Source organism: Drosophila sechellia, chromosome 3R (genome assembly GCF_004382195.2).
Source record: "Drosophila sechellia strain sech25 chromosome 3R, ASM438219v1, whole genome shotgun sequence".
NCBI classification, from domain to species: Eukaryota; Metazoa; Arthropoda; class Insecta; order Diptera; family Drosophilidae; genus Drosophila; species Drosophila sechellia.
The window spans coordinates 22280128-22294091 of record NC_045952.1 but is presented as its reverse complement, the minus strand read 5'-3'; the positions used below and the strand labels follow the sequence as shown (position 1 = coordinate 22294091).

The following is a 13964-nucleotide window of genomic DNA, read 5'->3' as shown; positions in this document are numbered from 1 at the left end:
ATTAAAACATAAAATAAAAATTACACCTATTTGTTATTAAGTACGATAGGCTTTTTTAATTCATTAATACATTTTTCATAAGAAAGTCGCCCAAAAATACAAAATACCAAAATAAGCTAAACAACAAGCGGCCACACAAGCGAACTGTCAATGTGACAGCTGCGTCGGCGATTGTGATTTGCAATTTTTGTAGTTTGGCAATACATTAAACATTACATTTGGAATTAATTCAACACAAAGCGCAGTTGCGATGTCCAATCCTCAGCCGAATGTCACCGCTTATCTGGCGACCCAGAAGAAGACCACCAACAAAGAACTTGCTGCCGAATGGACGCTCATCGAGGAGCTCTACAATGAAAAGTTAGTTCTCTGCCTAAAATTTCAATTTTCCTCTTGTTATACAATTATATTACAGACTCTGGAATGAGCTGACCATCAAACTGGTGACCTTTGTGCGTCACGAATCCTTGCAGGACGAAACGGCGCTGCTGCAGCTCTACCAGAACTTCCTGTCCACTTTCGAGACCAAGTGAGTCGGCTTCTGCAGATGACTCGGCAGTATCTCATGTATTATATTTACAGAATAAACCCCTATGGCCTCATCCAGATTCTCGAGGTGGTGGTGGACAACATCAGTGACAAGAAGGAGGCCATCGAGTTCTTGGAGAAGATGAAGGACAAGGTGAAGATCTGCGACGAGGCCGTTTGGTATCTGCAGGTGATGCAGGGTAATCTGTACCTCAGCAACCTGAACGATCTGAATGCCACCAAGAAGATCATTGAGGAACTACGTGATGTCCTGGAGGAAGCGGGTAATGTGACGCCCGTTCACGGCAAATACTACATGCTGGCATCCCAGTATTATCGGCGTGTGGGCAAGCATAGCGACTACTACCGATGTGGCCTACAGTTTCTGGGCTGCTCCATGGATGAGTACCCCCGTGATCAGTGGGCCCAGCAGGCATTCTTCTTGGGTCTGGCTGCGCTCCTGGGCGATGGTGTCTACAACATAGGTGAATTGCTGGCTCATCCCATTCTGGAGTCGCTTAAAGGCACGGAAAATGAGTGGCTCATGGAGCTTCTTAAAGCCTTCAACACGGGCGATATTAACAAGTGTGTAGTAATAGCAATATGTTATCTGCAGTAACTAACACTACCTATTACTCCTTGACAGGTTCAATGATATGAAGAAAATCTGGTCCAAGATTCCCGATTTGGCTGCCCAGGAGGTCAAGTTGCGCCAGAAGATCTCCCTCCTTTGCCTCATGGAGATGACCTTTAAGCGCTCAGCCATTGAGCGAGCCATATCCTTCACCGACATCGCGCAAGAGACCAAACTGCCCGCCAAGGAAGTGGAGCTGCTGATCATGAAGGCTCTGGCTTTGGATCTCGTCCGCGGCGAGATTGACCAAGTGGCTGGAGTGGTGAACATGTCGTGGGTGCAACCGCGCGTTCTCAACCGCAGCCAGATTGTCGGCATGGCCAGCACTCTGGACACATGGATGGGCGCCATCACGAACATGGAGAAACTGATGGAGAATCGTGCCGCCGAAATCCTCACCAATTAGTTTTAGTTTCGCCTGATCTAGACGATCCCACATATTCCCATTTTGCGCGAATGCTTTTGTATTTAATTAAAAACACAAATACTGTATTCACTTCTTTTCATATGTAATTTAACTCCCTGACAGTTGCGCGTAAAAAGTTCTTTGTGCTTAATTCTAGCTTATTGGCTAAATCAGATCACTGCTTATAATTAGGCCTAGGATTATTTACAATTTAAAGAAATACGTCGAATTTGGCAATAGACTCGTAACCTAACATGCTAAAATGTCAATCAATAATTTGGAATTTGCTTTAGCAAAAAACGCGACCTGCATACCACTCGGCCGCCAGCACAGCAGCAATCAAATGTTCAGGCAACGCAGCTTGGTATCGGGGACACGGGATGTGAACTCGAACGATGGCGGGCGGCGAATGTCCTCGTGCGAGTCGCGGCGTATCCTATCTGGATTGCGGCCCATCACAGACGACAGAGGTATTTGGCGGCGGTACAGTTCCTCTAAAACCAATCGCTCCAGCTCGAACAGATGATCGTCCCTTACGCCGGGAATCTCCTCGTGCATGAACAGGGCCAGGCGCAGCAGGTACTCGGCATTGTGTCCGCTGGGACCGCGGCAGGATACGATCTGCTGGGCAATCTCCTCCACCGGGTCATCGCCCAACCAATGGATATTCTCTGGCGTGGCCACATAGACCAGTACCTCGACCGCCTCGCCGCTAAAGGGCGTGTCCTGTGAGGCGACGCGCGGGAAGAACTTGGTATCGATTGTTGCATAGCCACCTGTTGGAGTCATCGTGGGATAGGTCAAATGTTGGTCCCTACTACTCTCCAGTTCGATTTACTTACCCAGTGTGCACTCGCGCTGCTTGAGATAATCCAGTGCCGTGCTGCCTGTTATTCTGTAGGCACAGCCCCAAGTGATTCCCTGCAATCAAAAATGGGAAATGTATATTTAATAAAATACACAAGAACATGTGGTTCACATAGATCTAAAAATATTTAAAGCGTTCGCCCAGCGCGGGTTTTGAACTCGTATCTTTCGGATCGGCGAGTGTGCTATTCATATCGCGATTGGTTATGCTTATAATTCCCAACTCGTTTTTCCGCTAATGGCGCGTATAAATAGCGCTGATAGCAATATATGTCATGCCGGTTTGAGTCTTCCATGCTTGTCTCTCGGGGCCACAAAACGAGTTCCTGGTAACTCCACTGATAATGCCCTGGGCGAAAGTCCCCGGGCCTAGGATAGAAAGTATCTAGGTGTAAAAAGTGCATCCATCATCCTGTGGTGGTGGTGCATTCGCCTATATTCTGCGGAATTTCGCCTGGCGTATGGATGAAGAGGATTTTATCCGAATCCTTACGCGCCAGGTTGTCTGCGGAAATCTGCCAGAGTAAATCTTAGATATGGACGAGTTGGTAGGACTCGCCGGGTTGGTGTTCCACACTTTCTCGGCTGAGAAACCGCCTACACAGAATGGGGCTTACATTGGGAAACTCGGGCGGCGCAATCCCTTTTTTATTACTACATATGTATATCATATCATATATGTACATATAACCCCCCCTTTGGAATCATGATCCATGATCTTTATACTTTACTCACCTCTTTGTCCTCAACGAGCGTTGCAACACGTCCAGGCTGTAACAAAGAATAAAAGTACACATTAGCACTGGGCTGTATTTTATACACTTTCCTTTGTGGAGCTTGTGTATTCATCGCCTGCACAAAGACTTGGGGGCTATTTGTTTACCTTCTGTATATGTGCATTATTTACGACACTGCACATGCATATAACATACATATATGGACCTTCGAAATTGTTGACATTTGTCGCGATCGTAGGGAAAATAGCCGCGTAAGGGATTTCAATTTAAATTTATTACTATTTATTTTCATATTACATTTTGCCTTCGTTCTTCCCTTTTACTTGGAAATGCTTAGATTAAAAGCTTGCAAATATTACATGACCTCAATTGAGCATCAAAAATGATAAATACTATTATTTCAAAATATACGAAAATATTCCCATTTGTATCCCAAACTGGTTCATACTCCGAAACGAATTGATATCTAGTCGAAAGGGGCGTCTCATCCTTCACTGCAAACTGCCTCCAACGCGGTCCAGGATTGGCTGCACGCAATCGAAAAATGGACTGCCAAATGGAATGTGGCCATTAACTCTTCAAAGTCAGCCTGTGTAACTTTTTCCCTGCGACCCGGAACCTGCACAGATCTGACCTTCAATGGAAGCCCTATCACCAATGCTAGATCGCACTGCTACCTAGGAGTTCATCTAGATCGGAGACTGACCTGGGGGGCCCACATCACGTCGGTCAAATCAAAGTCACTGGCGAAGCTAAAAAAGCTCGACTGGCTCTTCCACTCCAGCAAACTTCAAATGAGCTCTAAGGCTCTTTTAATCAAAGCCATTCTCGCTCCAACGTGGAGTTATGCCATCCAGGTGTGGGGAACTGCCGCCAAATCCCAGCTTAATAGGCTCCGTGTGGTCCAGTCAAGAGCTGCACGTCACGCATCTGGGCTCCCCTGGTACGTGACGAACATAGTCATCGAAAGAGATCTGAAAGTTACCCTTCTTGGGGATCAGATTAATTTCCACAGCAGCCGTTATGCCGACAGGCTTATGGCCCACCCGAACCGACTAGCAACTATCCTAGCTGATCCCATCTCTCTCCGAAGACTGAAGAGGGTACACCCCAGCGATCTCCTTACCCGGAGGATAACATAACATATTACATTTTCTTTTGTACTTTATAATTAAGATACCACTTGGTCTCATTTATCTTTATCACACATTAGGTTAAGTTCAGAGGAATTACTGAACGATTCCTTTTGAAATCTTAATAAATAGAATTAGTTACTTAAAAAAAAAAAAAGTCGAAAGGGGCCTGTCCTGCCTCGATTAGCAAGCAAATCACTTATGTTAATTGAAACACAATCTGTATCTTAATTGGCAGTCGCTCTAGACGCTGGTAAATGCTAATTTCACTTGTTGTTCGCCATTAGCCAAACACGACTGATAACGCGCGACGAATAGATAACGCGTGCCTGATCACTTTTTGCTCAAACTGGCAACTGTTCAAAACAAACAGCGGAGGTAATAAAATAATTACCAGATCACCACCACTAGTGGTTGGGTAAACACACGAGAAAAACGTCAACAGATGCGGACCAGAAGTGTCTAAATCCACGATCTGGTTTATCCCACCTACCTTCTCTTCACAGCCACGATGTGTGACGTTGCCCTGCCAGAAGCGGCGAACATATCCTCGGATATATCCCGTAATACACTTGGTGTAGTTGAAGCCAGGATGCCAGCACAAGGATCCGTAACCGAATACCCAGCAGGCGGGCTCCGAAGGTCCAGCATTGTTATTGTTACTGGGACGATTCTCCTGCTCGTTCTGGTCATTGTTGTTGCTCTCCTCCGCCGCACCCAACTGGCCATTGGTAAAGAGATCCTTGAAATGGGACGGCACTGCCGCCGGCTGGCGATGACCACTGAAGTGAGCCATGTTTGGTAATCAGAAATGTGCTCCGAATTCGAGTCCTTCACTTTTCTGGGCTTTCGATGTGTTATGTCTGCGGCGCCTGGCTGAGATCGGGGCTCCTGAGGATGCTAGCTGGACATTCTGGTGGCTGTAGCCTCCGGCTTCTAGGCTAACATTGCTCGCCGACCGTTGGCTCCAAGTGCAATTGAGATTCTGTGGATGGCCAGGGCAGAGTGATGATGTTACATAAAACTCGAAATTTAGCTTAACTATCTATAATTAACTATCTACGATGGGTGCGAAACCCAGGGAATAATTTTTTAGGTCAAGCTGAAACTTGAACCCCGGCTTACTTGTAGGTGGTTTTCTACGAATGCCCAGTGTTGTGTTGTGGTGTTTGCAAATTTTCTGTATTTTCTGTATTCCCGGTTGATCTACACTTATTTTAGCTGGGTAGTGTTTTTGCGCCGTATACGACCAAATAGTTCCCCGAGCGAACGGGAACTAAACCGCCCAGCGCGAAAACCGAAAATATTTCCAACGCGCGCCGACGTTCGCGAAGAGGAAGACCGACACAGAGAGGCGGCAAGTAAAAAAAAAAATAAAGAAAAAAAAAATAAAAATGTAAAATAAATATTTATGACGCTCTGTCTGACGACTTCCAAGACTTATCTATAGGTTTGAATGTGGCGAACAAGTATTTAAATCGCCTCTCGCCGCGACGCTCTTACTCTCTTTTTTGTTCAGTCTAGTTTCACTATCAACCGAGAATTATGGCTAAATCTTGGGGCCTTGTATTAAGGTAAAGGTGACTTGCTGGCCAAACACGTCCATAAATAATGCAACAATTAAATAAAGTCAAATATTTATATACCTTATAAACGGTAAGTAATAACCGATCGTATAATGACCAAGCTGGAAATGAGCTGCGTGACGAGGAAAACCCCTTGAGCTGAAGGATCAGCAATAAATTCGAGCATTTAATAATTATAAATATATAAATGCCGCAAATTAAGAAATGATTTTGAAAATTGCCAATCATGGGCCATAAAGATCTTAGTCGCCTTAATATTTATTAACAAAGCCATTGAGACAGAAAAAAAGGCCGTAAAAAAGGCTAGATCCAAGTGCACTTTACGATATTATCGCAAAGTATTTCTATCTGTTGTTATTTTTATTTATATACAAAGCCATGCACAAAGCGACTTAATCTTTTAAAATGGATTGAAGAATGGTCGCGTCCAAGATAAAGTGCTAACTGCTTAGCACTATTTTCTTTTTGAGTTCAATCCCCCCTCTTAACGTATCTGTATTCTCAGAAGAGCATCTATAGTTCTTCATGTTGAATATAATATCCATTTAAGTTTTACTTTCGCAAGTTCAAAGAGGGGAGAGGAAAGCGGGGTAGCCTTTTATTAAATATGTGTGACCAATCTTCTCGCTTTGCTAACTACGCTGTTGCCCATGACCAAATACATATGTAGAAATATTTTCAAATGGCCCACGGTACGTATACTTGATTTTTATGCTTGCATCAGTGTACACAATGGAAAACAAATGAATAAATTGAAAACAATCGATCGCGCTTCAAATAATTTTGTTACCTTCGATTAAATATTTTCTGAATTTCTAATATTTTTGCAGATGTGGACTCTGGAATTTTTATCTGTGTAGGGCCCTGGCTGCCATACCATCGTATCGTGATGGCTCCCATTAACAAGGCATGCTCGATATACCAGCGTAACAATTTATGTATGTATGTATATTTGTACTCTCGTGCGCATATTTGTTTGTATTTTTAGCTATTTTATTTCGCGTGTATTTTATTTCATGCATATGTATTGGGTACATATATGAATAAACTTAAACATGTCGCACACTTTGTTTTGATTGCCGCCTTTCCGAAATTCCGAAGGAATTTTTAAGTAGTTGTTAGCCAGTCTTTTTTGTTGGATTTTTATATTTGCTGGTGTAAATTTAATCATTTCATCTTCTTCTTCGGGTTTTGATATATTTTAGCATAAATAAATTGAATGGTGGAAAATTACCGAGAACAAGTTCAAAAACCTTAAACGCACATCCCCACGCATACACTTACATATACATATGTATGTATGTAGATGCTTACGACATTTCACATCCTCAAAAGCACAAGCACACACACACACACATGCACGTTCACATGAGATTTTTCTTTGCACCACACAACTTGGTTACGTATACGAAGCGTTGGCCACTGCTCGTTTGCCAAATGAAAAACGCTCCGAAATCGACTCGCTACACATTTCTGGGTCCTTGATACTGAACTTTTTTCATTGTGAAAGTTTTTTGCCAACGGTTCAAGGTTAGCAAATTTTTCTCAACAAATTGTTTATACAGCAATCTATAGTTCCTATCGCTCGTGTATGAGAGTGAGGTAGTAGTTGGTCTGCAGGTCCCCAGAAAGAGGGCAAGTTACAGTTTTTTTTTTGTTTTGTTTTTGCTTTGGGTAACAGGCGCAGAGCACACACAAATTCTGGGCTCCGTTAGCTATGTATGTACATAGAACGCCTTAAGCCCATTGATATCACAAGCACATGTATATATAAATGTACATCACATACGAGTGTACGTTTTTTAGGGGGGCATAAAAGTGTATCTTGGTGGCGACAGAATGAAATTCGTCGAAATCAACAAAGCACACGAACCCACATACACACACACACATAAACACTCCATCCAGATGGGCAAACCGGCGTTTTTTGCATCAGGGCTTAGCACTTTTGGATGGGGATTTACGTGCAGCTGACTAAATTTCTGTCTGGCTTATCTCATATGCGATTCGCTCATTTAGCTTCCATCACCCGGCGAATAATCACAATTGAGATTGACAGGGTGTTAAATGAACTGAATTAGGTGATCTAAGGTTTTTAATAGTCGGACCTAATTCAAAAAATGCAGCATGTTACTTAATAACACGCCCTCTAAATATGCTATCATGTCTACATCGTTTGTTTCATTAAGCCTTAAACTTATATATTTATTGGATTCCATATTGCTTTCAATCCTCTAAAAAAAAAAACACTCATAAAAAATCCTTAGTCATTTTATTAATTACATACACTACTTACGTATTATTATCTAGTACTCTTTTAAAATCAATTAAACACACAAGCCGCCTGAGTACTAATTTATTTTCCTGCCTGATAGAATTCATACAGGCACTTGAGAACAAAATAATAAACCCGGCTACTTGGCTTAGCACTTCTAATTAAACAATTAAAAAAATATTTTATTTTATTGTGCGCTAACGTGGCTAATAATTCCACATCTGTTGCTTTTTACCCCTCTGAAAATTATCAAATTTATTTGACGAGGGCCTAGACTACTTTTTATTGATAAATAACCAACCAAGCAGACTGAAAAAACTCGAGTGTGTAATTTACAATCGCGCGTTGGCGTTTGCTATCGCCATATACTTTTGCTAAAATGATAAGAGTTCATTCCGACTTGGTCTTCGCGACGAAAGGCCTCTGATAAGGGGCTGTACGGTATGGTACCCCCTCGATAGAGAAGATTAGACGTGTGAACTACAGCCAACCGGCAGATTAAAGAGTTCGCCAGACAGTCCGGTTGAACAAAAGTCCTGAAAGGTAAACAACTTTTCCTGGCGAGGAATTTTGGTATATCAATTAACACATCTGGCCTAATTTTTTCGCTATATGAAGAATCGAGTAAAACCGACCTCCTAATACCTTCTTTTGCGCATTCTAGTATCCCATCCTGTTGGCTAAATGGGCATACACGTGTTGCTCTCTTATTCGCAGATTTTTCTTGTTTATTCAAAACTACAGACTATTTTTAAGCACCCAGCTTATATTTAACTTTAATGATGTTTGGCTCTAAGATGAAGAAGTAAATGAGTGAGTGTAAATACGTTCAGTTATAATCAATATTTGCTATACTTTAGACACTTTTTTGCATTTATTTACTTTTGTTTTTTTGTTTATTTTTAAAAACGCATTTATTTAAATGAATTCACACGTCTCACAATATGTATAGCAAAGCCTAAAACCAAAAAGACATGCTATTAAAGTTAAATAATTTCAGAATGAATATTGCAATCTAAATATGGAAAATATTTCAAATTTCCGGTGTACAAGGCACGTACCAAATACTGAGAGACTTACTAGGTATAGTGTATAATGAAATAGCTAATTTTTTTGCAGATAATCGTTATGTGTTTCAAATGTATTACTTTCATATCATAGCAAGTTTAAAATTGGAATTTCTTTAATCATATGTTTATTTATGTAGAAATTTCACTTGTTTCGCTGATTTCTAAATGCATTTTCACCACTTGCATCAACGGATTGCATGCACAGTGACTGGGCAATAAATTAAGCTATTTAATGTAAATACAAGGAGAGTAAGCAAAGACGAAAATAAATTGAAATACGTTTTGAATTAAATGAGAGGGAGGATGAGGGTGTGAGTAAGAGAGAACAGGCTGAGAGCGAGAGAGCGAGCGAATTATAACGGAGCGCAGGAAACAACAACACACATATACACACACACACCGATAAGGCAGAGTAATTACAGCAACAAAGTGTTGTAAGTAAACAGCAAGGTGAATAGGCGCGAATGAGATAGTATATGCACGTGTTGACACTGAAAGCTCCCAACTTGGCACACTGACACACATATGAGCCTACTTAGCAGCTATGTTTGTATGTATGTACACACGTACATCCAATCTCTCCAAATGCAACAATTTGATGCACAATTACCCACCTGTCCATTTAATACCGCTTCCACAGGTGCAATGGTTCATTAATTTTATGCTTATCAGTTTCCGTTCAATTTCTTGCAATACCCTCGATTTGTTTTCGGGTTTTATCAGCTTTTTTCATTCCGTTGCGCCATTCAGCGGAGCAACGAAAACACTAGCATTTCGCACTCGTCTCACGCCTTGTAATGAAAACAATAACAATAACACACGCGCCTTCTCGCTTTCACACTATCGCTGTGTCTCTTTCGCACTGACTGATGGAGCAGTGCGACCGTCTCCACCGACGGATCCAATGTAAATGCGAGAATTGCGCCGTTTTTTCGCTCTCAAATAATGCTCCAAGCTCCCCGTTCGCCGCCACCCCACCCTATCTTCAACTCTTCAGCGAATTTCGCTGAACGAGCATAAACGGTAAAATAATTACAGATTTCATTACAAACCAGTCCTGGCAAAGGTGCATACATACATACATTTCATATTAACTAGACAATAAGTATTTAATACAAGTTTTGAAGAACACAAAGGACATTGATGTTCAACAAATAATACTGAAGAAAATGTTGTCATTTTCTCATATTCATATGTAAGTTATAAGTATGTGCATATATTTTTTGAATACCATTGTAATTTAAACGTAATTGCTTTCTCGCATGATTTGGTTTTTGGTTTAATGCATAATCAGAATAAACAGACTTACTTATTATTTTTTGACGGTGTAGTTTTGATATTGAAGCTCCTTGATGCTGCCCGGCGCTCTCTCTCTTTTTCTCTCTGTCTCTACACCTTTCACACAGAAGCGCTCTCAACGCGCAGAGAAGAGATATGAAGTTACGCATCTCCACTCTCCACAAACTCACAAACATCCATTCGCTGACGTAATTCATACGCACTGTTGCCGCATGCAGCTCGATTTTATGAATGGAAAGCACGAAATGCAAAAGCAACAACCTCAATTGCCACCTGACAACAGACAAACTGAACAACAGGTGCAATTGGAGAACTTCGATCTTAATTGCTCTAATTGGAAAGTGATGTGCCGCATGTTCGATTGCCAAGCTGCTGACTGATGGCAAAATAACAACCTTCAGTTCAGATGTTACCTTGGTAAAAATAGACACGCACATACATACATACAACTGATAAGCGCATGCACTAAATTTCGTTGAAATTGCGTCAGTTGAAAGCTGTGCAACTAATGCGGAGTTTTCATGCATATCCCTTGTATCAGACAAACTAAGTTGCAAACGTACATAAATATATGCCAACTATAAAAAAGAATTAAAACATTACAACAACTTAATTTTTTTATTTATGTATACATATAATCATAACGGTTCGTAGGTAAAATGCCTTAATTAATACAATTTAAATTCAACCGCCAGATTTTTTGAAAATAATTATTACGTTGCCGTCCATCCAAATAAAGATTTTAGAGCGCCATCTGTTGACTGTGCTTTCTATACGATTGGAAACACGCCCTCTATGTGTGGTATCTTAAATATTATTTTACAAATTGTAAACAAATCGTCAAACAAATACAAGAAAATAGATCCTTGGTTTAGTTTTGACCAAATGCTCACGAACTAGACTTCTGCATGAACGTACTCATTTCTTGCTTTACAGAACTGCACAGAAGTGCAGTGTTCTGAAAACTATGTTAATGCCCCATATCTGTATTTTTATATCTGGTACACAACACTAAAAATTGATCAATTATTAATGTAGAAACAATCCATAGATAGTGACAATCTCATGCTCTGTATCATTAGTCATCAAATGAATACTTTAGTTGTTTTGACAGCGCCAGAGATCCGAGTTAGTTGACTGCCGGCAGTGCTCTCGATCATACGCATAATTGTTATTATATATGAGTGAAAAGTTTTTAAATTAAGTACCCGCCATCACTTTGCTTTCCAAAACAATACATTATTCGGAGAGATATTTTACCTTATATGGTCATGTGCCCAAGATCAGTGCTGCTTTCATGATCGAAACACACAGCTAGTGAAAATTTATGTGTTTAAAATTCTCTTAATAACACGCCAGTCCAGTTTCTCAGCTGACTCAATTTATGTTTCCCAGAATATATATATATTATACATTTTAGCTGATGGTCTAACTTTCATCCTCAGAACAGTCAAAGTTTAGACGTCCACATATTAAGATGGTCAAAGTATCTGTTTGCTTTCTCATACAAGGGTTTCTACTGTCGCTGTCATTTGGGCATGGTACGAATAATTAAAAATAGTGTTGAAGTAATTTGTTTTTCAGTCAATTATCATCAGTTTTAGAGCTCATTAAAGCTCAAAAAACTCAAGAAACTCAACAAAAAGCGATCTCTTTTATTCTGTGCGCGTATTTCACGGATCATATTTTTTTCAGTTCAGTTACAGTTTTACAATAAATTTTCAAAGTGTGACGTCAATGAGTACTGTACACACCTTCAATCATGCGATCCCTTGAAATACTTTCTGCAATCGGAGGATATAGGTTGGGCCAGAACAGCAATATTGCAGGTTATAAAAGATACTGCTGCCGAAAAAAAGGTAAACGGCTGCCCAAATCGAAGTCTTATGTCTGTGTTTCTAATTTCGAACTTTACCAGCCTATGAAAGATCCAATGAAAAATGCACCATGCTCAATGAGTGTGCCCAGTTTCAAGGCCGGACGTGGACGACTGATATTTTGAAATCAATAATAAATAAAATATGTTATATCAATTCCGGACAGATATCTGTAGGAAAAAGGTTCTACGTATACTGTCAGAGGCAAGGTAATAATGCTTTTCGGATAGTAACCGATCTACCGATCACTAATTCTTATCCCTTACAGAGATTTATAATCCTTGCCAATTCGATGAGATATGTAAAAGTCAAGATAGCTGCCCTTCTTTGGTGCGTATTCGGGGAACACAAAAATGGAAAAAAATATTAGCGAGCAGGCAATGCGGCAATCATGCTTACTGCTGTCCAAGGCAGGGTATGGAGCTACAAAATTCTTTCACTTAACCGCTTACTAATCGAAATAGTTATTGAACTTCAAGATTGTCCAGCCGATGAAAAATGCACCCGACGGGACAAGTGTCTTCGTATCCATAATACTACGTTGGAAGATGGGGCCCATTTACTGGTTAACAGACAGTGTGCCGTCGATACCAGAGCAGGTGCTTCGGATAAGCGGCACTACATCTGCTGCCCGGAACCAGGTGACGTTCTACCAAAGTCCTGTGGACAAGCTCCGGCTTCCTAACGAATGGCATATGGCACAGTGGCGAGGCCCAATGTATATCCTTGGATGGCCATGCTTATGTACGAGAATCGCAGACTGGCGACCTTGACCAACAACTGTAGTGGCTCCCTGATCAACAAACGCTACGTCCATGAAAAATTTTCCAACACCTCGGACTTTGATAGCGATATCGCCTTGGTGCGTCTTCAAACGCCAGTTCGGTGGGTATTGCAATATAAGACATCATTTTCTGACCATTATGAACCAAGGTTCTTATTTCCTTAGATATACCCGAGAAATTGGACCGATTTGTGTGCCAAGAGATCCCATCCCCTTGCATAAATCCCGATTGGAAATCGCCGGTTGGGGGGCCACGACCCACGGAATATTTAGTCAGGTGCTGTTGCGCAACACCGTTTTTGAATACAAGTATAACTGCCAAAACATGATGCCGTTCTTCCGCTATGAATCACAAATCTGTGCTGTTGGCCGCAATGGAGAAGACCCCTGTAAGGGAGATTCCGGAGGTCCCTTGATGATAACCCTTAATATTCAATACCAGATGCACGTATTTCTGGCCGGTATCATTTCATATGGAAGTGGGAATTGTGGAGATAATTTACCAGGTGTTTACACAAAGACTGGAGCATTTTTCTCATGGATAAGCGCAAATTTGAAGCCTTGACGGAAACTCGAAAGATAAATGTTTATAAAATGTAGACAAGTGTATGGTGTTCGATATTATGGAAAATTCAAACAAGGAGCCAGTAAACTCAAATATGCACATATGTATTTTATTTAATTTATTTAATTAACAAAACAATAAATCGAATTTACTCAATGATTTTGGTTTTTTAAACGTTCTGAGTCCATTTTCTAACATTTTGC

At 40.9% G+C, this 13964-nt stretch overlaps 3 protein-coding genes and 1 long non-coding RNA gene across 6 annotated transcripts; 3 read left to right on the top strand and 1 right to left on the bottom strand.

Annotated features, from left to right (window-relative positions):
- The first annotated feature begins 153 nt into the window (after positions 1 to 153).
- Positions 154 to 1654, top strand: LOC6607616 (26S proteasome non-ATPase regulatory subunit 13). The gene is made up of 4 exons (XM_002032348.2): positions 154 to 360; positions 416 to 529; positions 583 to 1113; positions 1175 to 1654. Exons 1-4 carry the CDS (start codon positions 251 to 253, stop codon positions 1566 to 1568), a joined length of 1149 nt encoding a protein of 382 aa, XP_002032384.1. The 5' UTR covers positions 154 to 250; the 3' UTR covers positions 1569 to 1654.
- Positions 1655 to 10136, bottom strand: LOC6607615 (glutathione-specific gamma-glutamylcyclotransferase 1). Of its 2 annotated transcripts, none has more exons than XM_002032347.2 (5): positions 9851 to 10136; positions 4799 to 5290; positions 3171 to 3206; positions 2411 to 2489; positions 1655 to 2344 (listed from the first exon to the last, which is right to left on the bottom strand). In XM_002032347.2, the coding sequence occupies exons 2-5, from the start codon at positions 5099 to 5101 to the stop codon at positions 1908 to 1910; spliced, it is 855 nt and encodes a 284-aa protein (XP_002032383.1). In that variant the 5' UTR covers positions 5102 to 5290; positions 9851 to 10136; the 3' UTR covers positions 1655 to 1907. The 2 variants fall into 2 exon arrangements, with proteins under 2 accessions (XP_002032383.1, XP_032577007.1); XM_032721116.1 differs by lacking the exon at positions 9851 to 10136 and adding an exon at positions 5431 to 5581.
- LOC116801451 lies at positions 8514 to 10147 on the top strand. Of its 2 annotated transcripts, XR_004362026.1 has the most exons (3): positions 8514 to 8709; positions 8831 to 8979; positions 9167 to 10147. It is a non-coding gene; the product is annotated as an uncharacterized LOC116801451 (long non-coding RNA). The 2 variants fall into 2 exon arrangements; XR_004362025.1 differs by having other exon boundaries at positions 8514 to 8979.
- A 1535-nt stretch (positions 10148 to 11682) lies between these two features.
- On the top strand, positions 11683 to 13913 carry LOC6607614 (spaetzle-processing enzyme). Its single transcript, XM_002032346.2, is given in 7 exon segments — positions 11683 to 12076; positions 12231 to 12359; positions 12362 to 12394; positions 12454 to 12621; positions 12681 to 12827; positions 12892 to 13297; positions 13362 to 13913. Coding segments are annotated over 7 exon segments (1347 nt in total). The 5' UTR covers positions 11683 to 12012; the 3' UTR covers positions 13762 to 13913.
- The last annotated feature ends 51 nt before the right edge of the window (positions 13914 to 13964 follow it).